The 27,317-nt window shown below is 40.8% G+C and overlaps 1 protein-coding gene across 1 annotated transcript in view; it reads right to left on the minus strand.

Annotated features, from left to right (window-relative positions):
* LOC107557096 (GRB2-associated-binding protein 3-like) overlaps positions 1-27,122 on the minus strand; it is a 27,489-nt gene extending 367 nt beyond the window's left edge. The window contains exons 1-8 of the mRNA XM_016240421.1: positions 26,938-27,122; positions 16,706-17,009; positions 12,415-12,619; positions 5,508-5,911; positions 4,765-4,817; positions 3,730-3,961; positions 627-760; positions 1-297 (exon numbers count right to left, since the gene is read on the minus strand). The exon at positions 1-297 is cut by the window's left edge and continues 367 nt beyond it. Of these exons, the coding sequence (XP_016095907.1) occupies positions 181-297; positions 627-760; positions 3,730-3,961; positions 4,765-4,817; positions 5,508-5,911; positions 12,415-12,619; positions 16,706-17,009; positions 26,938-27,009 (1,521 nt within the window). The 5' untranslated portion in view covers positions 27,010-27,122 and the 3' untranslated portion in view covers positions 1-180. The remainder of the gene's footprint in view (positions 298-626; positions 761-3,729; positions 3,962-4,764; positions 4,818-5,507; positions 5,912-12,414; positions 12,620-16,705; positions 17,010-26,937) is intronic.
* Between the last annotated feature and the right edge of the window lie 195 nt (positions 27,123-27,317).

A 27,317-nucleotide genomic window follows, 5' to 3' on the forward strand; every position in this document is an offset into this window, starting at 1 on the left:
CTTTTATCCTGGAATAATTTCCTGAATAATCTGTCATTTTATTTCTGAAGGTTTCCAGTCCAGCTCTGTACTGGCTCCTTTCACAGCAGTGTAAAAAAAAAACCCAACATGTTCCTGAAATTGTAGGAGATGAAAACAAGTCAAGTTTTGAACCATCTAATAATTTAAAATGAGAGGGCTTTAGGCTTTTGACTGACGGACATCCTTCCACTCCATCTTGGTGCTTTGTAAAGCCTGTGTCTTCTTCTCGTCTACCTGCACGTAATCGACCCTGTACTCGTCTGCCAGCAGCGGTTTCTGAAAACATCAATAACACAATACCAACAATCAAAACCCTAATCAACATGGCCGAATGTATCAACCCATCAGGCAGATTTACGCCAAGTCATGTTTAGAGCTGAGGGGTTACAAAGCAACAGTAACCGGGACAGGAAATGTTGAGTCACTGTTATCACTGCCTGAAGATTCATTTTATAAAGCCACAGGAAAGATTACTACAAGAGATAGCAGTACCCACGAAAACCCCATAAACACTCACCAAATGATTCCATTACAAACAAACACCAAATGTTTGTCAGATGCATGTAAGAAATTAGGTTCTTAAGCAGATCATGCCTACCACTGACCTTCTGGACAGGTGAGGGGGAGGCCGAATTGAAGTCAAGTGACAAGTAATCCAGCTGAGAACGCCTCATCCAGGGGGCAGAATCACAAGCCGGGAACATCTGCCACGAATCCTGAACAAGGGAAAACACCAAGGCTGTATTTATTTAATAACAAATGAAGTAAGCAGTATTCTGAATATTGTGAAATATTACTATTTTTAAAATAACTTTTCTATTTTAAAGTGCCCCTATTATGGGTTATGAAAGGTTCATATTTTGGTTTTGGGAGTCCCCAACAACAGGTTGACATGCATGCAAGGCCAAAAAACACTTTCATTGTCGTATAATATGCATTTATTTTTTACCTTATTTGCTCAACGACTCCCAAACGATTAATTTAACGATAAATTTTTCCAAACCCCTCCTTTGCATGACGCTAATCTGCGGTGATTAGTCCGATTGGTCTCATTTTCATTTCATCATGCCTGTAATGCCTGATAAAGCAGCATTTGTAAGCACAGTGGTACAGCGTTACCGGGGAAACCGCTATTTTTACTGCTCCAAAAGCTGCACCTAGTGGCAAAGAATGAATTTGCATTTTCATTCAGACCAACTCGAAAAGACCAACAAGTGGGCGGGCAATATGCTAATGTTTCATGTTGCCGTCAACATGAAAGGGCTTGGGATTCGTTTTAAAAACGACTCGTTTCAATGATTCAGAGTCGACTCTTTCTTTTGAGAGACAATAACTTTATACACGGTGCACTTTCAGATTTAAAACTTGGCAGGATGTTTTCATTCACTTAGAGCTGTGTTACACACTGCATGAAAGGTAATTTTCAAAAATCCGTAATAGGGGCACTTTAATATATTTAAATATGTCATTTATTCCTGTAATGGCAAAACTGAAGTTTCAGCAGTCTTTTGTTTTAAAGATATCATTCAAAAATGTTTTTTTTGGTGCGCTAGGAACATTTATTGTTATTATCATTGCTAAAAACAATGCTGCTTAATATTTTTGTGGATTATTTGATGAATAAAAAGTACATAACAAAATTATTGTCACTTCATTGTACCTTTTTTTTTGTTTTAAAAAAAAATGCTTATTATTGCAATCATAGAGCAATCTTTCTTTTTGACATCTACATTTACATCTGCAAGACATTTTTTAGTGTTTGCTCATCTGCAATACATCTATAGGATGTTTCCTATTAGATGTCAAATAGACGTTTAGAAAATGTCTTTATTCTTGCAGACATAAAGTTTTCGCAATACTGTATAACACGAGCAAGAGTGCCCCAAATATCTGCACGATTGCAAATGCGATAGTGATTTTATACAACAGTTCGGTAAACAAGACGTCAGTATTGTGTTATTTTAGACAAAATGTCGTCAGTATTCTCTGTTCCAAACAAAGCCACCACAGCAGAACTCGTGGGCCTTTCCGAGCCACACTCACACACCATTAAGGCGTATTGAATGTTAAAATGCGTTTTAAACAAAAAGTTAAGTGATTATCATTACCCATTTTACTCTTAGTAATTTAATAATTTAATACATTTCATAATTTAAAAGTTTAGTTCAGAAGTATCGAATCGGTATCGATATCGACGATACTGCCTTGAAAAATATCGGTATCGTATCGAAAACAAAATAAGTGGTATCGCCCATCCCTATCACACAGCGGTGTTTTTCGTTGCTACATGAATCCACGTTTATAAATGAATCGAGTGAGCCAATGATTCAGTAACTTGCTTTGTCTCTGAATGAATCAGTCGCTTGAACGAATCGGTTGAATCGGACTGAATGACTTACTGACTTGCCGTCACCTCATTGCGGATATTTTCATATTTACAGTAGCTTATCAGTTCATTAAAAAAAGAGTATATCAATTAAAAAAAAAACGTTTTAATGTCTATTTAAAACTCATTAATCGCATAGAATTATTTATGCAATTCTAGTCCATGCCACCTCTGAACAGTCTGTATAAATACATCTTAATGTCACTCGAGATACAGCTTCTAAAAACAACGTTATGGTCAAATTGTAGCCTTGAACGTTTATGGGTAATAAATTATAGTTTGAATAAAAATATTTATTTATAGGGCTATTTTTTGTAATCTCTATTCAGTGCTTTTCTCATTTAACACATTAATGACTTTTCTATTTTTCTCAGCCATGTGTGCCGGTTACTCCAGTAGTTCGCATGACTTTTAGAAGCGAGTCATTATCATTCAACACATTAGAATCAACTAATTCGTTCAAACACGCTGATTCATTCAGCAACGAAACAATGAGTGAGTTATTTAATTGACTGTTACCTCAAGAAGCGAATTGTTCAAAAACAATGATTAATTCAAGAACGGCACTACTGTGTGATGCTTGGAGGAATCCACTCGATGGGGATTTTTGCGTGAGTATCTGCAAAGTATGTACCAATATTAAAAATAAAATGATTTGATTTTCTTTTTAATTTACACAGTCCCTGTCACACAATGTTAGAATTCGACATTTAATATTCTATACAATATCGTGGCAAGCCAATAAACATCAGTGAATTTAGAGCTTCAAAAAGAAATGTGGTTTCTGTGTGACACACAGAATATGATCATGAGCTTTGCTGCATCTCATCTTCCTCATATTAATTTTCAACATTTCGTCACTCTTCTGTACCTCTCCTCACATGAGATAATCTATTCCATTTCTTTATTTTCGTCTTGTGACATAGCTAACTAATATTTCCAGTTATGTTCCAGTTACTGTAATTGCTTCATGACAGCAGTTATAGCTAACACAGCACACCAATATCACATTGCTCTGTTGTGCAAATACCTTAAAAAACAAACACACAAACAAACAAAAACAAAGAATTCTGAAATAGCACATCCTGTCTTTGAGCTAGACATTAGTCACTTGCACAATATATTCAACATGTGGTAAAATTACATTGCCCAAATGCTGTTTTGGGACATGCAATATTTATTTCCTATTTAAATATTTGCATCTAAAGGCAGCAGGTCAGTCACAATAAGTAATGCAAATGTTTTTAATGTTTTGTAGTACCACATGCTTTGATTGTGAATGATACTGGTAAACCTTGCATTTTTAACCTAGAAAGATTTACCCCGTCTTCTTGGTTTAAGGTTGCGGTCGACTGGAGGAGGCTCAAGGTCAGGATTCGAAGGCGAAGGCAGCTCTGTTTTGCCGTTGGTGAGTAGGGAGATGGGCAGGGTGGAGGGACTCATGGGTATGTAGCCGTCTGAAGTCGCATCAGAGCAGCTGATCGGTGGGGAGGCCATGGGCACATATGAATCCTCAGAGTGGTTTTCGGTAACTGTGGTATTCAGAAATATTGGCTAGAAATAGAGATACAGAGAGAGAAACACACTGACACATCTGGTTTCTTGCAGTGAATATTCAAATTGATGCGTATTTTTGGTGCCTGTTTAACTTTCACCAGGCTCATTTTAGACAAAATGTTGTCCGTATTCGTTGCTAAATGAATCCACGTTTATAAATGAATCGAGTGAGCCAATGATTCAGTAACTTGCTTTGTCTCTGAATGAATCAGTCTCATGAACGAATCGGTTGAATCGGACTGAATGACTTACTCATTAAGACAGTGACTTAGCACCACCTTGGCGGATAGTTTCATATTTAGAGTATCAGTTCATTAAAAAAATTATATCAATTTAATTTTTAAAAATCCTATTAATGCCCATTAAAAAACCCATTAATCTCATAGCATTATGTATGCAATTCTAGTCCATGACACCTCTGAACAGTCTGTGTAAATACACCATAATGTCACTCGAGATGCAGCTTCTAAAAACAACGTTAGGGCCAAACTGTAGCCTTGAAAGGTTATGGGTAATAAATAATACTTTGAATAAAAATATTTCTTTCTAAGGCTATTTTTTGTCATCTCTATTCAATGCTTTTCTCATTTAACACAATAATGACTTTTATCTTTTTCTGAAAAAACAACAACAACACAAAACTGTTATTCAGAAATATTGGCTGGAAATAGAGATACAGAGAGAAACACACTGACACATCTGGTTTCTGGCAGTGAATATTCAAATTGATGCGTATTTACGGTGTCTGTTTAACTTTCTCCAGGCTCATTTGACTATTTTATATTTGAATATTTCTTTACCAGGTTGAGGCTTAGACGTTTGTTCCAGTTTCTTCCAGCATTTTCAAACTCTCCTGAAAACATGAAAGTTCAATATTAAAATATATAACAAATATTATGGAAATGTTTTCATGAGAAAAAGGGGGATGCCCTGCATCCTATTTTCTGAATGAAATCCAATACTTGTTTCTAACTAATTTAACTGATTCCAAAAATAGTGTCTGTTTTGCTCTGGCATGTCACACTTTCATACAAAATATGATGTGCATTTTGTAGCATTCTCGCTTACAACAACCATTTTATAAGGTCAAGAAGTCTTGTATTATCCCCTACTTACCAGCAAAACTGCCACAAAGGCATTGTTCATACCTTCCTCTGAATCAGATTACAGCTGTTTGATAAATTCTTAGCTGTTTTTTACATGCATGACATAATTTGTATGCCTAATACTGATTTCAGGGTAAAAATTATGGCCATTTACAGATTAAAAGTGGTGTTTCTGCTATGTCTGTGGGATTTTAATGAAACAAACAGCAATTTTGTGAGGGGGAAAAAACTTATATACTTGTGTTTATGTAAAGTTGACATTAAATGGTGTATTTGAAAACTTTTCCACTCCTTTGAATACTACTTTTTGTAAAGACAGAAACCAAAAAAACAAACAAAAAACCCCCCTGAAACTTTTGACATTTGACTGCTTTTGTTATTTTGATAAGTGCATTTGTGAGAAATATTTTTATTTATTTTTGTGTGTGCATTCTCACCTCTCCTAAACTGGTCTATTCCTGAAAGTGATGTCCTGCGAGGGAAGAGAGCAGGTTGCGTCTGATTATGGCCGGTATCGTCATTTACATGGTGATCGGACAAGTGTGTAGGTTTGGGCGGGAGGGGAGGAGGCGTCTGTGGGTCTGATGTTCCGTAGAAGGGCCTGTCAAATCTGAAAATGTCTGGTGGACGGCGTAGAGAGATGGGAGATGAGAGGCAGGATGAAAGGGAGGAGGATAGAGAGAGTGGGCCACAGGGGGCGCTGAATGGGGGCTCGGGGACCCCACCCACAAGGAAAGGTGAGGGGGAGGAGTCAATGCGTGGGGTGGGGCTAAACACATCCTCTGTGTACTCAGACGAGCTCTGCTCAAAGGAGCGTTCAGAGTTAGAGATGCTGTCACACCTAGGGAAGGACAAACACACAGAGATAAGCATATAAGCACAAAACAATACTGACTAATGTCAACTAAATGTTTTTCAAAATAAAACCTGTTTAAACTCTTCTATGGAAAATATTTTTGGTTCAGAGAAAGCATATGGAAAATATGTGGTGTGTTGTGTCATAATGAAACAATTTTTTTCTCACTTAGCCTTCGTCTACCAAATGACTAATAATGATTTAGAAATCACAAATTTGCCCAACAAATTAAAAATTTGCTTTCATTTGAAACGCCAGAGGAAGACAAAAAAAGTAAAAAAAAAAGTCTCTGAGACACAAGTCTACATGAAATAAAAATGTACCCTTTTTACTTTATTAGACTTTTCTGGTCTTGTTGTGATTTATTTTGATTTGTGTATTATTATAAAAAAAAAAAAATTATGTATTTATAATTAGAAACACAATGATTTCTAATTCCAATTCATGTTAATGGTAACTAAAGAACTCGTCTAATTTTGAAAACAAATTTCCAAGAACATATACACTTCCATTTAAAATGTTGGGGTCAGTAAGAATTTTTGTTTTTTAAGAAATTAACAGTTATATTCAGCAAGGATCAATTGATCAAAAGTGAGAGTAAAGATATGTATAATGTTACATTTCAAATAAAAGCTGTTTTTTTTCTATTCATCAAAGAACCATTAAAATATGTAAAAAAAAAACAAATTGTCACGGAAACACCTGCCTCACCAGCCGAATCAGCCTCCTACTGCCGCTCACAATCACCTGATTACTAATCACGGACACCTGCACCCACTTACCACACCAGTCAAATACACACTCACCTCAGTCACTCGTCGGCTGGTCTCAAGGTTACAAGCATCTCTGCACGGGTTCCTTGCCTCCCTATCCACCTGTCAAGCCTCGGATTCCTCAGTTCTCGGCCGAAGGACCAAAGTGCCGACCCCAGATAAGACTGTGTTCTCTGCTTCCATTTATTCCTAAGTTTGATTTCTTTATGTTGGAAGCTGCTCCTCAGTTCCCTTTAATAAACTCCCCAACTTACTTTAACCTGTCTGTTTGCCTCGTTGTCCCGGATGTGACAGAAGACCAGCCCCAAAATTGAACGGATTACAACACGGACTCATGGATTCTCGGAGCACATCCTCACCGGAACCCTTACCCGTCCGGACTGTCACCGCCTCCCCACCCGCCTGTTCCATGGCCCGGCCAGCAAGCTTTTCAGGTGAGGCAGCCTTCTGGAGCGGGTTTTTGTTGCAATGTTCCCTCTACCTGGAGATGCAACCACACCTGTTTGTGACCAAGCGGGTCAAGGTGTCGTTCATTATCTCGTTGTTGTCTGGAAGAGCCTTGCAGTGGGCAAAAGCCTTGTGCAATTCGCAAAGCCCGTGGATTCACTCGCTGGACTGCTTTGTGAAACACTTTCGGGAGGTATTCGGCCAATCGACCACGGAGGTCACAGTGCATGAGGAGCTCTTTCAACTGCGGCAAGCCGAGTTATCCAGCCATGGGTATGTGCTTCGCTTCTGCACTCTCGCCGCCAACAGCGGCTGGAACGAGGCCGCCCTGCTCTCGGCTTTCCGCCGAGGCCTCAACCCTGGCTTACGCCAACAGATGGCCAGCTACGATGACACTGTGGGGCTCGACAGCTTCCTCCAAAAAGCGGTTTGCATCTCCCAGCACCTAACCGTGTGCCATAGAGAATCGATACCCGCTGCCGCTGCCTCACCCAGCCTCTCTGCTCCAGCACCAGAGCCCATGATCACGGATAGCTACCACCTATCGTCCACGGAACGATCTCGAAGACTCACCCGTGGCCGAACTGGCCCCAACCGACTACCATCAAGGAGATGCAGAGATTCTTGGGATTTGCAAATTTCTATCGTCGCTTTATCGCCCACTTCAGCCAGTTGGCGGCCCCACTTACCTCTCTCCTCCGTCGGAAAGGCCAAACTCCTCACCTGGGCTGTCCAGGGAAAGCCGCTGGGCAAGGGGCTGGTGCGGCACCGCACACCCGAGGTCGTTCTATGGGTTGGCTGTTTCCACACCGAACAGATCTTGCTACTGGTGCTGGAGGAGGCCGTCATGGACATCGTCCTGGGACGCCCCTGGCTCGCTAAACGTCAACCCACCATCGCCTGGAAGTCCGGAGAAATACTCCAGTGGAGTGTGGAGTGTAAACAGGAGTGTCTACGGGATCTGCCTATCCCGATCTCCATCGGGAACGACCTCCCTGTCTGTTCCACCTCCGTGGAAAGAAACTATCCCCGGCGGAGCAGAACTACGACGTGGGAAATCGGGAGTTACTGGCCATCAAGCTCGCTCTGGAAGAGTGGCGGCATTAGTTGGAGGGGGCCAAGCACTCCTTTGAAGTGATCACAGACCACAAGAACTTACAATACCTCCGAGAGGTCAAGCGTCTGAACCCAAAGCAGGCCCGCTGGGCTCTGTTCTTTACCCGCTTCACTTACCGTCCAGGGACGAAGAATGTCCGAGCGGACGCGCTTTCCCGCCAACACCAACCAGATCCTACCCCCGAAGAACCAGAGCCCATCCTGCCACCTTCCGTCTTCATGTCTCCCATTCAGTGGGCACTCACCGACCAGATCCGTGCCGCCACTCTCACCGAAGCCGCTCCGCCGGGAGGTCCAGAAGGGAAGAACTATGTCCCATCCACCCTGCGTATAACCCTTCTGGACTCCGTTCACACCTCTCCAGGATCGAGACACCCAGGCAGCAGCCGAACCCTCTCGCTCCTCCAGAACCGCTACTGGTGGCCCCACATGGCCCGAGATGTCGACCGGTATATCAAAGGATGTTCGGTCTGTGCCATCTCCACCACACCACGTCGTCTGCCCGAAGGTAAACTGGTTCCGCTACCCATCCCTCGCCGGGCCTGGTCCCACCTGGGTGTGAACTTTGCTACTGACTTACCTCCCTCGAACGGATTCACGACCATCCTAGTAGTCGTCGACCGGTTCTCCAAATCCTGCAAAATAATTCCCCTACGGGGATTACCTACCACCCTGGAAACTGCCAAAGCCTTCTTCCAACACGTATTCCAGAACTTTGGTCTCCCCGAAGACATTGTTTCGGACAGAGGCCCTCAGTTCATCTCCAGGGTCTGGTGAGGGTTTTTTCGCCTCCTGGGAGCATTCCTCGCCCAGAATTCCCTGCGCCAGGAAACCACCGGACTCACCCCGTTTCAATGTGTGCTAGATTACCAGCCGCCCCTGTTTCCTTGGACCGAGGAACACTCGGAGGTCCCAGTGGTAGATCACTGGTTTCGTGAGAGCGAGAGGGTATGGGACTCGGCCCATATCCATCTCCAGCGGGCCATCCGGAGGCACAAGGCCAATGCAGACACTCGTCGGTCTGACAATCCCATCTATCAACCGGGGGACCAAGTCTGGTTATCCACCCGGGACATCTGCCTCTGGCGGCCCAGCAGGAAGCTGAGTCCCCGGTACATAGGTCCTTTCCACGTAGCAAGGCGCATCAACGAAGTCACGTACCAATTACACCTGCCTGCCCATTACCGGATCTCACCCACCTTTCATGTGTCCTTGCTCAAACCCTTCACTAATCCTCTTCTCCCTCCCTCCACAGAACGTCTCCAATGAGACCATCTACAGAGTCAAGGAGATTCTCGAATCCCGGCGGTGAGGTGGCCGGCTTCAATACCTCATAGACTGGGAGGGGTACGGTCCTGAGGAGAGATCGTGGGCAGACAGAGAGGACATACTGGACCCATCCCTCCTCAACAACTTCCACCAGGCTCATCCTGACCGTCCCACTCCCAGGGGCCGCGGTCGTCCTCGCCGTCGGGAGACGCCCATGGGGGGGTAATGTCACGGAAACACCTGCCGGGAGGTATTCGGCCAATCGACCACGGAGGTCACAGTGCATGAGGAGCTATTTCAACTGCGGCAAGCCAAGTTATCCATCCATGGGTATGTGCTTTGCTTCCGCATTCGCGCCACCAGCAGCAGCTGGAACGAGGCCGCCCTGCTCTCGGCTTTCCGCCGAGGCCTCAACCCTGGCTTACGCCAACAGATGGCCAGCTACGATGACACTGTGGGGCTCGACAGCTTCCTCCAAAAAGCGGTTTGCATCTCCCAGCACCTAACCGTGTGCCATAGAGAATCGATACCCGCTGCCGCTGCCTCACCCAGCCTCTCTGCTCCAGCACCAGAGCCCATGATCACGGATAGCTACCACCTATCGTCCACGGAACGATCTCGAAGACTCACCCGTGGCCGCTGTCTCTACTGTGGATCCAATGAGCACCAGCTCCGCACCTGTCCCATTCGTCCACCATGCCCAGCGGTGAGTACTATCCAGATCACTCCTGATGTGTCTTGCATGCCTCATAAATGCTCTTCTAATGTATCACACCCAATCCTTTCCAGTCAAAATCCTCGTGGACTCCGGAGCGTCTGGGAATTTCATCTCCTCCCGCAGTCTTGCCGGGTTACAAATTCCCTGCTGCAAAAATGCCACGACCTACCAGATCACCACTGTCCAGGGAAAGCCGCTGGGCAAGGGGCTGGTGCGGCACCGCACACCCGAGGTCGTTCTATGGGTTGGCTGTTTCCACACCGAACAGATCTTGCTACTGGTGCTGGAGGAGGCCGTCATGGACATCGTCCTGGGACGCCCCTGGCTCGCTAAACGTCAACCCACCATCGCCTGGAAGTCCGGAGAAATACTCCAGTGGAGTGTGGAGTGTAAACAGGAGTGTCTACGGGATCTGCCTATCCCGATCTCCATCGGGAACGACCTCCCTGTCTGTTCCACCTCCGTGGAAAGCTCGGATTCCTCGCATGTCACTCCTCTTCCTCCCGAATATCAGGCATTCCAGGACGTGTTCAGCAAGGTCGCTGCCACCCATCTTCCACCTCACCGGCCATGGGACTGTGCCATTGACCTGCTGCCTGGGGGCCAATTACCTAAAGGACACGTCTATCCACTGTTGATCCCGGAGAGAGCCGCTATGGAGGAATACGCTCACGAAGCCTTGCAACAGGGGTTCATCCGTCCGTCCACCTCACCCGCAGCTCAGCCAGGGGACCAAGTCTGGTTATCCACCTGGGACATCCGCCTCTGGCGGCCCAGCAGGAAGCTGAGTCCCCGGTACATAGGTCCTTTCCACGTAGCAAGGCGCATCAACGAAGTCACGTACCAATTACACCTGCCTGCCCATTACCGGATCTCACCCACCTTTCATGTGTCCTTGCTCAAACCCTTCACTAATCCTCTTCTCCCTCCCTCCACAGAACGTCTCCAATGAGACCATCTACAGAGTCAAGGAGATTCTCGAATCCCGGCGGTGAGGTGGCCGGCTTCAATACCTCATAGACTGGGAGGGGTACGGTCCTGAGGAGAGATCGTGGGCAGACAGAGAGGACATACTGGACCCATCCCTCCTCAACAACTTCCACCAGGCTCATCCTGACCGTCCCACTCCCAGGGGCCGCGGTCGTCCTCGCCGTCGGGAGACGCCCATGGGGGGGTAATGTCACGGAAACACCTGCCTTATCAGCCGAATCGGCCTCCTACACCCGCTCACAATCACCTGATTACTAATCACGGACACCTGCACCCACTTACCACACCAGTCAAATACACACTCACCTCAGTCACTCGTTGGCTGGTCTCAAGGTTACAAGCATCTCTGCACGGGTTCCTTGCCTCCCTATCCGCCTGTCAAGCCTCGGATTCCTCAGTTCTCGGCCGAAGGACCAAAGTGCCGACCCCAGATAAGACTGTGTTCTCTGCTTCCATTTATTCCTAAGTTTGATTTCTTTATGTTGGAAGCTGCTCCTCAGTTCCTTTTAATAAACTCCCCGACTTTAACCTGTCTGTTTGCCTCTTTGTCCCGGCTGTGACACAAATAAACAGGTTTTCTAAAAAAAATATTTAGTAGCACAACCGATTCCAACTATGATGATGATAATAAGAAATGATTCTTGAACACCAAATCAGTATATTAGACTGATTTCTGAAGGATCGTGTGAAACCGAAGACTGGAGTAATGGCTGCTGAAAATTCAGCTTTGCCAACACATGGCTAAATGACATTTTTAAAATATATTAAAATAGAAAACGTTTTGTTGCAGAAAACTGTGATAAACCTGCATAGTTGTTTCATTAAACAGCTATAACCCTCCATAATGATGCCTCAGTATTCAACACAAAACTGCATTACAAAAATCATTGTGCATTTGTATAAAACCATTAAGTCCCTACTTTGCATGCAGGTATATGAAAGTTTTATTTGAATCTAATCACAGTGTGTTATGCTGCAGTGACCAAGATCACAAGATTTCACTGAAGCAAAACGCGTGAGATATTTTCTGTTCTCATTTATTCTCTCAGTCACCTTTATTAAATAAGATTAAAGGAAAAGCCGATAGTCTGACGTTACATGGACTGAATCTCATTTCCGTATTGAGAAATATAATTATTTCTGCAATGTGTGATAAGAAATGGGGTGGGCCTTGCCTGACGATGCTTTTTGTGCCAGTTTCACACTGAGAGAGGAAGAGGTAGTCAAGTGGAGGGCTGATCTCTGATTCGCTGGGCCTGTCAAGGACATCGTGGTTTTCGACGGTAACTGTGTCTTGATTGGCCACAAGAGAAACATGAGGAGAGAGTGCTGGAGAGGGCTGTTGGGAAGAGGGAGTGAGATTAAGACTGTCCATTGATTCTGTCAAAAAGAAAAAGAGAGAGAGAGAGAAAGAGAGAGATTTGCTTTATAGGTTATCAATACGTTTTATCTTATGTCAAAAAAATAAGTGCAATAACCATACTTCACAAATTCAGTTTCTGAAGTACCTTTGCTTTTATTCCAGAAGGTGGCAGACCAAATCACCCCCTTCCAGCCCCCCACACAACACAACCCACACACACACACACATCTCTCTTTGTCTTCCTGTTTACTCAACAGTGTGTTAGTAGTGGGCAGATATTTCTAAATCACTCAGTCGCACATATGAACACATGAGGCTCACGCCTGTTACACACATTGGAAGCACAAGACGCCTTTATAGTTGATTTTTTTTTGGGTGTAATCATTTCTCTTTTTAATAGTAAGCAAAAATATTTTTGGTAGGTGGAACTGAGTTGAAATAATGCAGATAAAGGTCACTGTGGAAAGTTTTGTGCCATTTCCATGGTCATATCTATGTGTGCTTGTGAGAAAGCGATTTCTCTCTCATTTTGGGAATTATTGTTGAGCAGGTTAATTAAATAGGCAATTTTAAATAATCAAAATAGTTTTAATTGCGCATAAACAGAGGTGTCCAGTGGTGATCCAGTGTTTGGACGCCTGATATCACACTCAACCTGCTGGTGCTTGAAAGGCATTGTGAGTAATGCTGAGGTAATGTTGTGGGTAAACAGTCATAGATAACTCCCTTTTGATCACATTGCAGCTAGCATGCTAATCTGAGGGGGATTGTGTGGGCTCACGTAAACACTGCTTCTTTGGCAGAGCCTACTATTGGGTATCCAACACTTGAATAACTGACAATGACTCACAACCTTTCTGTCAGAAGAGAATTCTGAGAGGCACCAGGCGTGTTGTTGTATTCATTTTTGTGATCCTAAATTTACTGTAAACATCAAATGTCTAAGCCTTTTTGAAACACATCTTTTATAAAGATGCAGTGAGATGTGTTTTAATTATTATGTAGAGCTATTTTAACACCTGCAGTCCGAGGTTGCTATGGTAAAGGGATTCAGGAGAACAGAGCAGTAGTTAACAGTTGTCATGGTGATGGGGTCAAAGGGACAGTAGAGATACAATAAGTAGTTGTCATGGTGATGGGTCAGTACAAGTAGTTTAGTTTAGTTTCTTATTTCTTATATAGCACATTTCTACTGCCTTCGGAGCAGAGTAGAGTTGTTGGCTGTCATGGCAGTGGTCAGAGAGACAGTGAAGAGACAGTGAGCATTGTCATAGTGACAAGTCAGTGAGAGTAGAGATACCGTGATGGTGATGGGTCAGAAGGATAATGAAGATATAGTGAGCTGTTGTCATGGTGACTCTCAGGTCAGTGAGATTACAGATACAGTGAACAGCTGTCATGGTGATGGGTCAGTAAGAATAGAGATACAGTGAGCGCTGATATAGATTGAGTGTTTGTCATTGTGATGGTCAAAGGGACAGTGAAGATGCAGTGAGCAGTTGTCATGGTGATGGTCAGAAGGACAGTGAAGATACATTAAGCAGTTGTCATGGTCACAGTTTAGAGTGAGAGACACTGAGAAGTTATGGTAAAAGGCAGAGAGAGAGTAGAGATAGAGTGAGTGGTTGTCATGGTGATGGGTCAGAGGGACAGTGAAGATGCAGTGAGCAGTTGTCATGGTGACAAGTCAGTGAGAGTAGAGACGGTGAACGAACAGGTATCATGGTGATGGTCAGAGGGATTGTGGAGATACAGTGTGCAGTTGTCATGGTGACAAGTCAGTGAGAGTAGAGATACAGTAAGCAGTTGTTATGGTGATGGATCAGAGGGACAGTGAAGATACAGTGAGCAGTTGTCATGGTGATGGATCAGAGGGACAGTGAAGATACAGTGAGCAGTTGTCATGGTGATGGGTCAGAGGGACACTGAAGATATAGTAAGCAGTTGTCTTGGTGACAGATTAGACATATTGAGAAGTTATGGTAACAGGCAGAGTACAATACATATACAGTAAGCGGCGACAGGTCATGGTGTCAGGTCAGAGTAAGAGAAGAGATATAGCAGTGTTCTTTAACTTGTGGCCCCGGCAGAGATCAACATTTGAGTTTACAAAAGTTCACAGAAGCCTTGGTGTAACCGGACCCACACTGTTTTTATCCAGCGTGTGTTCTGAGCATCTTGCACATGGCCTGAAGCGGGATCTGAAACTGCGGCTCTCCAGGTGTGACTACAATCTCTGATGTGTTCTTCTCTCACCCTGCTGTCCATCTGCCTCACTGCAAAAGAGTCTGTTTGTAAGTAAAGAGCTGAGATCCAGTTCACAGCTGGAGTCCTGCTGGGGTTTGTAATGAGGTTAGCGGCTAAGCAGCAACTAAGATTTTGTGTCTCCAAAAACTACACTCGCTATTTCAACAGTACGTCTGATAGTCACCTCTGGCCTCCTTCTGAGACATGAACAACATGACGAAAGATGATAAATTAAGCCTTTTTTATCCTTGCATGTGTGTGGAGAAAAGGGCATAGATGTGCCTGTTGTTCTGTATATAATAGCTTTATCTTTCACAATCGGCCTTTGCCAGTTTAGAGGCGTGTGCAACCGTCCAGCTTGTTGTGTATTAAACAGTAACCATGTGCGTGTGTGTCTGAAACCCTCCCAGCCGCTGTATCACTCATCTTTCTGTTATCTTTCCAAGTAATGTGTAACTTGTGGTTTCTCTCACTCTCTGTGTTTGGTATATCACATTAACCACGCTAACTGCTAACATTTTCCCCATGTGTCTTACATTATTCTTCCAGTTTTAACAAAAACATATTTCCTTGCTGTAATAGCAGTCATATGTGCTGTGGACACAGATTGTGACGCTGGCTGTTTGCTGTTAGTTAAATATATGGGATGCTACGTACTTGTGAGCTGTCTGTTATGACAGACGCATGTGTGTCTGAACACTCCTCTGTGACGCAGCTGTTGCTCTGCAGACTATTTGAAAGAGAGGAAGAGAGATGGAGGAATGGAACAGAATATTAAAATAAGACCTCGCCTAGATTACAGCGTCGTTCTCTCGCGGATTCTGTCTGCATCTCTCAGTCTCTGCATCTCTCTCTGGAGAAACGTCCTGTGGTTAATTATTTCCCAGGCTAGGTTTATTCATTTTAAAACTGCAGTTAGAGGAATGTAAGTATTTAGGTTAATGCAGGGATCTGATGTGGTGAAAAGGGCTTTACGTACAAGGGTTTTTCCTGTTTTAGCTCATCTGTAGCACTTTCCTTTCTCATAAACCCACGCACAAACACGGTACGTATTTATTAACTGCATGTTTACTGCAGAGAAAGGTTAAATCATTTTAGTTTTAAGAATTAGTAGGTTTTCTTTTTCATTAGTACCTTATTATTAATATTTTATAATATATAAATTATATATTTTCCTGTAATCCATTTTTTTAGTGCCACCTGTCACTTGCTGAGGTACAAATAATTACTTATTTTTTCTGTTATTTATTTAGAAAATGCATATATTAAAAAAAGTTTGTCATCAGAAAGAATTTGTTCTTAAAAAAATAATACTTTTATTCAGCACGGATGCATTCAGTTGATCAAAAGTGACCATTTACCATTTTTTGTGGCTATTGTTTTGAACTTTATATACTTTAAAGGATTTTGAAAAAAGTGTATCATGTTTTTAGACAAAAATATTAAGCAATATAATATATTAAACTACTATATTGATAGTAATAAATACGAAATATTTCTTTAGCACCAAATCAACATATCAGAATGATTTCTGAAGAATAATGTGACATTAAAGACAAGAGTAATGACTGCTGAAAATCCAGTTTTCACATCACAGGAATGCATTACATGCATTTTATTTTTCAATAAAATAAAATTAAATAAAAACAGCTATTTTAAATTGTAATCATATTTCACAACATTACTGTTTTTGCTGTATTTTGATCAAATAAATGCAGTCTTTGTGAGCATAAGTTATTTAATTTAATGATAAAACATTATTATTATTATTATTATTAGATTATTTACTGGACAAATCTGCATTCATTCTCACATTCTCATTGTCACATTCTCATGTAAAATAAAAACCTCCTCACCTGCATGTCTGTTCAGTCCACCAAATGTACAAATCTGTCCAATGTTCTGTACCCAGATGTTCATCTCTTCTGCCGTTTTGGCCAGCAGGTAAAAGATGCGTGTGGCTGTCTTGACCACAAACAGGTGCTGATTCTGATACTGGCGTTTAGTGGGCCGCACCTCTGCCTCGATGGTGACCTCGCACTCCTGCAGGTCGATGGTTCTGATTGGTTTCCGGGAGCTCTTGCTACGGTAATATTCCAAAACGTCAGGATTCCCGCTCATCCGACCCCTCCGCAAAACAAACCATCGCTTTCGCCATGACTGAGAGAGAAAGGGACAGAGAGCGAGAAAGAGAGGGGAACAGAACTGGATTAACATTGAAAGCTGTGTGCCCTCACACAGGTTAGCAATCAAGTCAAAAAGTCTCCTTAGATCTTGTCTTGTTTTCAGACTGCAAGCATTCACTGTTCACATGAAAGCAACATTTGCCCCCTTTTATATCTTGACATGTTGGTTTTGATTGGTATTATTTTGAACACATTAGAAAATAAATATTTGTCTTTATAAACTTAAATAATTAAAAATCAGTTGTTTTAAAAAGTAAAAAGTTGTTATCTTTAATTGAAATAAAATTCAACTTAAACGAAAATTAGAAATGTTACCTTGGCAACTGTGACTAAAATAAAACAAGTTTAAGTCAACCACCAAAAAAATTACAAAAACTGAAATTAAGATGAAGCTTAATAGAAATATAAAAAAAAACTAATAAAAAGTTAAAAAGAAAACTATAAATAAAAAAATAAAAGATAATTCAACATTTTAATAATTAATATAATAATATATAAATAATATTAAAATAACACTGATAAAAATATACAAAATTCCTCTGAAACAAATGCCCTTTTCCACTGATGTCACTAAGGCTGGCTATTGGATAATGTTAACGAATATGTAATCGGGCAGAACTGAATAATTATTACAAATTATATATAACTACAAATAAGACTACACAGTGTTAATTTTCACACCATGCAAGATCTGTTCAAACTAGTGGTCGACCGATATATCGCCAAGGCCGATATATCGGCCGATATTTCGCATTTTTCAAATATCGGCATCGGCCGATAAGTTTTTCTGTTTGGCCGATGTGTTCGAGGCGGGACTTTTATTTTGACAGCGCTGAGAACGGCAGCGCCTGAGCGCACACCGCTCACATTCTCCCTCATGTTCGCTGTCGTTCAGTTCTGTCTAATATGGATAGAAGTCTGTCTAATAATCAGATAGAACTGTTAAACAGGAATTAAAATGTATACAAAAAATAACGATTGCTTTAATATTATTAGTAATAGAAAGGCAAACATTATAATACTTTCTCATTTGCCGTCAGCATTCAGCAAATACGCATTTATATCATTTAAACAAATCTTTGAATGACTAATGAACATTTAATTTCACAAACCTTGCAAATTTAGTCGGATCCAGTTGTGAGATCTTGTGAAGTGTGCATGTGTATCCTGCACGATCGCGTGTTCTCTGTGTGACGGTCGGTCCGTGCAAATTGAATGCTGACAGGAGGAGAGTTCAGCTTCACTGGAGACGCGCGATCGACAAACTTTAAACTAAGTTAGTGATTTCAAATTATGCTGCGCTTTATGCATTTGCCCACTGTCATATTCATGTCATTTTCATTGCGTGCTCTATGTAAAATGAGTGTTACCTTGGCTTTATTTGAAAAAAATATATATATATATGATTCCCAATGCACACAAACTTCCCAGAATACTGAGTGCCCTGTTGGTTACAGTGTTTACTTCCTTAATTAGATTTTTAATAAATATTTGTGAAAAAGGCTTTGTCTTCTAAAGTATAAGTATGTTTATTTTACACAATTATTTTTAATCTATTTTCAAATGATTTCAAATTTCTTAAATATAAATTAAAATAAATAAAATTATATCGGCTTTATATCGGCCATCGGCCACCCTGCTTTCCAAGATATCGGCATCGGCCGTCAAAAAACCCATTTCGGTCGACCACTAGTTCAAACCAACTGAGGAGCCAATTTCATTGTGCAATAGTCTACACACAGTAATGAAAACAGCTTGATTTATTTTAAGTTAAGTTTTTAACTCATTAAGTGAAAATGAAACTCAAGGAGCATTCGATGAAATTGCAATAGAAGTAAACGTTGATCATTACAAGAGTTCAGTCATTGCAGAAATTAATGGGTCTAGATTGATACATTTGTGGTGTTTGTATAAGTAAGTTTGATTCATATAATTTCCCTTATTTACCCAATATAAAATTTCACACCAGCGTTGTCCCTTACCAAGCGTAACTGTGGCAAGGCTAGTGTAAATGCAAGAACAAATTTACAGATAAACTTCTGTCTAAGCTGGGCAGGGTGTGGTCTGCAGTCAGAGATGACTTACATACTTACTTTTCAAGAAACACACACAGATTAATCTCTCAGAGCAGAAACAGGTTGTACATATTCTTACAAGTAAATAATCAACACTTACACACCAAGTCAATCAGTATAAAACTCCTGGCTTTACCAGTAACTAGAAATCCAGTTTCTGCACTGTAATCAGTTCCAAAAACATGGTTATTAGATGTATTAAGTTGTTATTCCATTAAAAAGATATTAGGCTATTATGTCATCATGAGGTAATTAGGTTAATATTAGCATATGAGAAAAATGTAAGGGGGTCTGAATACTTTCCGTACCCACTGTACGTTAGGTTATTAGGTCATTATGTCTGATTATTATACAGTGTATTATGTGTTATTAAGGTTTTTGTCCTTTTTTTTTTGCTCTGTTCTATTAAGTGCAAGCAGTACCTGCCTCAGGTGAAATCTGGAAATCTGTCTTTCAGAAAATTCTCCTATGCATGTGACTTTCCATTTTCAATGATGTAACAGAAACTATCATAGAAACTACTGCAGGGAAGAGAATGACAGGGAATAGAGAGAAAGTGGCAGTTCTTTTGTAGTCCCCAGTTAACTCATAGTTTCTCTCTCCTTCTCGCTCTTTTTCTTGTTGAATACTATAACGCAAAAAGATAAAGAAAGTATAGGGGCACCATGCACTGTTTTGAGGGGGCACCAGTGGTTCACTTTATATGCTAGGCAAGATAAACAGAAAATAAATAAATAAAAACTATTAAAACTATTACTTGCTATTCAACATAAAACGTATATATATATATATATATATATATGATCTTTGATAAATTGATTTCAGTTTTTAGGAATTGATATATGACAGTAAGGTGAACTACAATTAGAAAGCCAAACTGACCATCAGATGCGGCACCAAAAACCCACCTAAAACCCAAATCAAACAAGCTTGAGAAACAAACACCATCTGTCATTGCCACTAACTTATAGTCACTAACTGCAGTTAGACTAGATCCTTATTCCAGTGAAAGAAGAGAAAGTTCAGCATTTTTGCATGGCCTTAAGGTTGCACACATGCTTTTAGTGTAACAGCCTCGATCCTGAATGTTCTGAAACCATCAGCAATTTGTACGGTCTGTTTTGCTTATGTCTGACAGCATTCAGTTCTCTGTTGTGTCAAGTTAAAGTGTCTTTGTTCACTTAGTTGCTGTTTTTTTTCTGTAACCAAGATTTCACCACAGCGGTCAGCTGTTACACAGCACCTGACGGTAAAGATATCACACACAGGCCTCCAAGAATCTAAATAATCTAATTAACACACCAGCAGGGGAGCGTCATTAAGATCTCTTGAGAAACAAGACCAGTTTTCTGAGCATTTCTCTATTTATGTTCAATTCATTCTAAAAAAATACGCTTCTTTCTTACAGCAATATTTTAAAAAGACCACCGTCTCACACTTGTATCATCAGGAAGACCCTGACTTCCTTCCTTGAGTTTTTTTTTCCCAGATGTCCAATATGATCTAAACAAATACATAATGGGTAAGAAAGCCGTAGAGCTGCAGGATTTCGATCCCTCTAGCATCACAAGACAAACTCTCTTCCTCTTCTTTGAGATCCAGACTAAGTGCTGACATGAGTCCTGAGAGCCATATTAAGCAAGAAGAGGCCAGGTTCTTTTTAGATGGACATGCTAAGTAAATGTGAATCTAAACTAACATTTAACAATGTGTTTTGTTTTCTTCCTAAGGGTAACAACAAAGAGTAAATAGTAAATGTTTCTAACGATAGTCTTGATGAAGTCTTTGTTTTGTGAATCATCGAATCATTCATTCAACCAGTTGGTTCAAAAACGGTAATTCATTTAGGAACGAAACAAGTGACTGCCTTTATGAGCGATTCTCTGAATCATTCACTCAAATGATTCGTTTTGATGATTCATTCAGGAAGGAAACACCACCTCACAGCTAGCTCTGCACCACCTGCTCTGTGTTGCTATGAGACACGCAGCAGTTCTGCTGCTTTGTTTGGAGCTATTTATGTTGACGGAGCTAAAATAACTGGAAAAGTATATTGTGTCTATAAGTTACAATGTTAACTTCTTGTTTATTGAAATATGGTAAGCAGTATCACACTTGCATTCATGCTGTGCATAAACAGTGTGTGTTTGTATATATACATGTATATATATATACTCTATACTCTAAACTCTAAACAAAAGTCCATAAAAATATGTACTATGTTAATATGAAGGAATTTTTTCGAATGAAAATGAAATGATTTTTTCAGTATTTCAGTGTTTCACCTGTATTTCAAATTACTTGTTACTTGTATTTTCTTACTGTGTACCTAAAAATTATGTAGTATTATACAGTTAAAAATTATAAGGCTAAAATGTTATTTCTTTGTTGTATAAAGGTTATTAAGATGATTATTTCTCAGTTAAGGCGTATGAAGTGGCAACATCATATTAACTGAAAGACTGCATGGAATATTTTTTTTTCAATAAAATAATGCAAAAATTTAAGCTCAAAGATAATTAAAAACAGAGACAATTTTCAAATCTCCTTCAATAATATGTTTTTTAACCTAAAATGTTTAAAAACATTCACAGACATGCTATTTGTGCTATACTGTAGCTGACTATTTGTCTTGTTCATCATTTGTCCATATATACATCTCCAATTCAGAAAAAGAATAAAAGAAAAAAAAGAAAGAAAGAAAGAAAGAAAAAGATCACACTGGTAGCACACAACAAACACTCCTTCCCATTTTACTATCAGATGAAGCCACAAAACCAGAGAAAGAGAGAGAGCTAGAGAGAAAGAGCGAGTGAGCAAGAGAAAGCATTTGCTTGCTCTTCATGCAGTGCCTTAAACTATTTACTGACTCGCACATAAGCACAAACACAGACTACAGGCACACTTGTTTACACATGTGCACTCACTATTTGTCAGTCACTGGGTTACACCTTCTAACTAATAGCAGTCAAGCCACTTTTGCCTGTGTGGTCTCTGATAGCACAGCTCATTTCTGAATTCATGGTCACTCTCAACTGCCTGGCACCCTACACTTCCCATGTTTTGCAACACACCCAAATTTCACAGAAACAAAGCGAAAGAGAGAGAGAGGGGTGAGAGAGAACATGTTTGTGGTGTTAGACTGACACTTTGAACACACATCTTATGACTGGTGGTCCTCCCTTCCTCTTCTCAACCAAACAACTGAGATCTCCACTTCGATGCAGAGGACTAACTTGATAGTTTCTCTGAGTGTCTAATCAGTTAATTAGAGTAAACAGTATTCTTCTGTATATAAATCTTTTGAATAATACTGTGCACCTTGCTTTTGGAAAGGGTGTTTTACGACTGCGAATTACATGTATTAACAAGCAAAATATGATCTCAGTAATGCATTTAGCCAAACAAAGAATGCTTAAAAGATTAGTAAATTAGTAAATGACATGTCAGCAAAAAATATAATAAAAACTAATTTAAAATATTAATAAAAACTATAATATTATCTTAGTGCAGGGGTAGGCAAGTTCGGTCCTAGAGAGCCGCAGTCCTCCAGAGTTCAGCTCCAACCCTGAAAACAAAACTCATCTGCCTATAGCCTTAGTAATCCTGAAGACATTGATTAGCTTGTTCAGGTGTGTTTGATTAGGGTTAAAGCTGAACTCTGCAGGACTGTGGCTCTCTAGGACCGAGGCTCTCTAGGACCGAACTTGTCTACCCCTGTCTTAGTGCTATTAAAATAACAATGCTATACTTGCATGATATGATATGACTAATGATTGAATACTTAATTTTAGAATTTAACTGCCGTTCACACAAAGGATGATAACTCTAACCATAAAGTTTTAATAATCATTCTAATTATATGAGAATATGGAAGTCCACATCACAGTTAAGGCTTGTTCACACCAAAATAATAACTCTAATGGTAACTATGTTAATGTCCACACTAACAAATAATAAAGTGCAATCTGCAGTTACTGTATATCATCTGCTGCTTTAAATGCTCAAGCTTGTTAAAGTTGGGAGCGGATGTCACAGTGTCTGATTGTGGTGCCCTGAACTGGCCACTTAGAGTTGTGGAGTGAGGAGCGGGAAATGCTGAAGCGGAGTGAGTATTGCTTGGAGTGCGGAGAAGAAATTGTTGCCGCTCCACTCCGCTCACATACTCTGGTGTGGACTTCCCTATTCTCACAGAACTAGAGCGATTATTAAAACTTTATAGTTATAGCTATGTTATAGTTATAGTCCTCGGTGTGAACGGGGCTTCATAATGACACAGAGGAACAATACTGGAAACCACTTTCAGAACAAATTTTGTCAGGTAAACAATTAAAAAAAATCTGAATACACCCAACATTAACAAGCTTAAGGATTTAATAATGACAAACAACTCCATTGGTCATATCAACCAATATAGTTATGGTTATAGATATCATTTTTGGTGTTAACAGGTCTGTATACTGTTAATAGGGATTACCATGAGTCCATGACATACTGCTCATCCCTGTTTACAACAAAACTGAGGCTTATAGTTATAGTCCTCGGTGTGAACGGGGCTTCATAATGACACAGAGAAACAATACTGGAAACCACTTTCAGAACAAATTTTGTCAGGTAAACAATTAAAAAAAATCAGAATACACCCAACATTAACAAGCTTAAGGATTTAATAATGACAAACAACTCTTGTAATAAACAGAATCTGGACAGTTATCATCCATTGGTCATATCAACCAATATAGTTATGGTTATAGATATCATTTTTGGTGTTAACAGGTCTGTATACTGTTAATAGGGATTACCATGAGTCCATGACATACTGCTCATCCCTGTTTACAACAAAACTGAGGTACAGCACCGTTATGTATTCTGGGTGGAGGAAGAAAAAGATGTTCCTCCCTCCAGTATCTTGTAACAAGCCAGCATGACCTTGTGTGTGTGTTTATGTGAGAAAACCCAAGGTCAGTTTGGAAAATGCTGTGAGTGGAATTTTAACTGGTTTACTAGGCCATCTGTTGTTGGAGCCTCAGAGAAAGAAAGGAGGAGACAGGGAAATGAAAAATGGGGAATTATTTTAAACTTTTGTTCATTTTAACAATGATTTGTTATGCATGCCACCAAAATCTGTCCTACAAATATTTTTTTTAGGTAAAACACCATTTTTCCTATCTGCACATTATGGGAAGTAGCAGATTGTGCTGCATGAGGAAATTTTGTGGTGTCTGTGTGCCATCTAGTGACCAATATCTAAATCAAAATACTTTATTGGCCAAAAAAACATATATATAAATAAATAAATAATATTAATATTACCACCTTTTGTGGTGCCCTGAACTGGCCACTTAAGGGCACTCTCCCGTTTTTATGTTATATGTGTTGAACTCCATTTCCCATAGTCCCTTGCTTGTCATTATGTCTGATCATGATCGGAAATAATAAACAGGCCCTCAAGTGACCAGTCCAGGGCACCACAACCAGACACTGTGACAGCGGAGCGGCGTGATTTTTGACTGGAGCGAGGAGTGGATTTTTTGAAAGTCGGAGCGTTGTGGTTTTCAGTCGCTCAGAGAGCGCTCCACTACCGCTCCATCACAAGCACAATTAATGCCAACAGCCCGTAATATAACTGCATTTTTTCAAGAATTCACGCATTAAACATCATTATCTAGCTTGACAGATACATGGATCACTCAAATCAGAAAGAATGTGAAGGTTTAATGACGGTGATGGACGAGTGCGGGAGGTTATATCTCAAGCATGTTTGTTTGTAGCATGTGGATACTTAATATTGATTGGGTGAATTCACGTTTTAAACAGTTTTTTGTACAGGTAGCTAATCTCCGCTCTAAACTAATGTGCTGCTACATTGCTGCCCGCGCACACAATATACAAGCTCGCACATAACGTACAGATCGCGCGCACATAGAAACATTCAGGAGTGCAGAAAATTGTGAATGCTGTCCTGTGAATTATCAGCTTAAAAAGTTACAGCATATTCTTTATGTTTCTGAAGTAACTACAACCCTCAGTTTCACCATAGTAGAGAGGCGCTGTACAGACAAGCGAGTTAAACCAGGGGTCACCAAACTCAGTCCTGGAGGGCCGGTGTCCTGCAGAGTTCAGCTCCAACCCAAATCAAACACACTTGAGACAGCTAATCAAGGTCTTACTAGATATACTTGAAACTTCCAGGCAGGTGTGTTGAGGCAAGTTGGAGCTAAACTCTGCAGGACACTGGCCCTCCAGGACCGAGTTTAGAGACCCCTGAGTTAAACAGTCATTTAATATAGACGTGGGCTAATTGTAGTGTTTCAATAAACCACATTAAAACTATTATTTTATTATTGTGTATTTTTTGTTTAATATAAGTTCTGAACATATCTGTGTGATATTTCAAAACATTCTGAAATAATTTAGCCGCAAATTTTGTAATAGAGCGAAGGCAGAGCGGCGTTTCTGATCAGTTGAGAGAGTTGTGGAGTGAGGAGCGGGAAATGCTGAAGCGGAGTGAGTATTGCTTGGAGTGCGGAGAAGAAATTGTTGCCGCTCCACTCCGCTCACATACTCTGGTGTGGACTTCCCTATTCTCACAGAACTAGAGCGATTATTAAAACTTTATAGTTATAGCTATGTTATAGTTATAGTCCTCGGTGTGAACGGGGCTTCATAATGACACAGAGGAACAATACTGGAAACCACTTTCAGAACAAATTTTGTCAGGTAAACAATTAAAAAAAATCTGAATACACCCAACATTAACAAGCTTAAGGATTTAATAATGACAAACAACTCCATTGGTCATATCAACCAATATAGTTATGGTTATAGATATCATTTTTGGTGTTAACAGGTCTGTATACTGTTAATAGGGATTACCATGAGTCCATGACATACTGCTCATCCCTGTTTACAACAAAACTGAGGCACAGCACCGTTTAACACAGTAAAAAGAGAACCCAGTTAAGCTGTTTCAGTTTTAAACTGTTCCAGTTTTACTTTAATAGTTCCTGTTTTAAACTATTTCCTGTTTACATGTATAGCAAACATTATCACAGCAATACAAGTAACATTTGCTCAGACACAGGTAAAATGTGCACTGTGGCTTCTGGTCTGACAGATGAAAGCACAGGGTGAAATGAAAGCTGAGCACAGTGAAACACTTGCACAATTAAGCACAGTAAACATAAACAGATTGCAGATACATGCTAAAAGAAAGTGAGGAAGATCGAACAGCAAATAACATACTGACTGCAGTTAAATGACAAAGCACAATGCTCTGTCACTTACATACTAAATTAAACTGCAATAACAAATTATATACAAGAAATACAGAATTTGAGATGCATTCCATGACAGAGTAACTTATGGAAGAGATACAGCACAGGTAAACTGCTTTGTCATAAAGCACAACACTGAATTTGACAGGCAAGAGGCAATGCAAAACAGCACAGCCACGTGCAAGAAGGCACACAAATGCTGCACTAACACAGCTGAGAATTAGCATGTGTAAAGCATCGCATAACAACAATCTAAAGTCCACAGGCAACTGAAATTAAAATGCAGCCAAGCAGAGCCTTCGGCACAGCACAGTTAAGTAGTATAAAACACTGACAGTGATGGAAAGCAGCAGGGAAAGCACAAGTGTAAGCAATAGTCACAATGCATAGTTCAGCACTTAGTATGTATTAAAGTGCATCCATGCAGCACAGAGAAACACAGCTGTGTTATAAAAACACAGAGAACATGAACTGACAGTGGATCATTATTATACTGCAGTACCTGGTTCTAATGCAGAATGCATCACAGACACACAGGACTTTTACTCACAAATCTCTTTAGCTTCTTCTCCGGAGGGGATTTTATGAGCCATCCTGTGCACACCACATCGCCTGCGCTCATAGCTGCTGCGTCTGTGTGTGTGTGTCCGTTGCTGATTGCAGACTGAGAGGAAAGCAGAGAGAATCCTGTGTTCAACCCCCCCACACACGGAGAGGAGGAACTCACATCATCGACCAGGGACAGAGTGAGAGAGAAAGAGCGAGAGACGGAGGAGGAACAAACAGAGGGTGGGAGGAGAGAGCGTGTGTGTTTTTGTATTTGTGTGTGATCTTTGAGAGGACATGTATGTACAAGCGAACCGTCTGTGTGTGTATTCTGGGTGGAGGAAGAAAAAGATGTTCCTCCCTCCAGTATCTTGTAACAAGCCA

The sequence above is a fragment of the Sinocyclocheilus grahami genome, unplaced genomic scaffold (assembly GCF_001515645.1).
Source record: "Sinocyclocheilus grahami isolate Dianchi unplaced genomic scaffold, SAMN03320097.WGS_v1.1 scaffold589.1, whole genome shotgun sequence".
Taxonomy (NCBI): domain Eukaryota; kingdom Metazoa; phylum Chordata; class Actinopteri; order Cypriniformes; family Cyprinidae; genus Sinocyclocheilus; species Sinocyclocheilus grahami.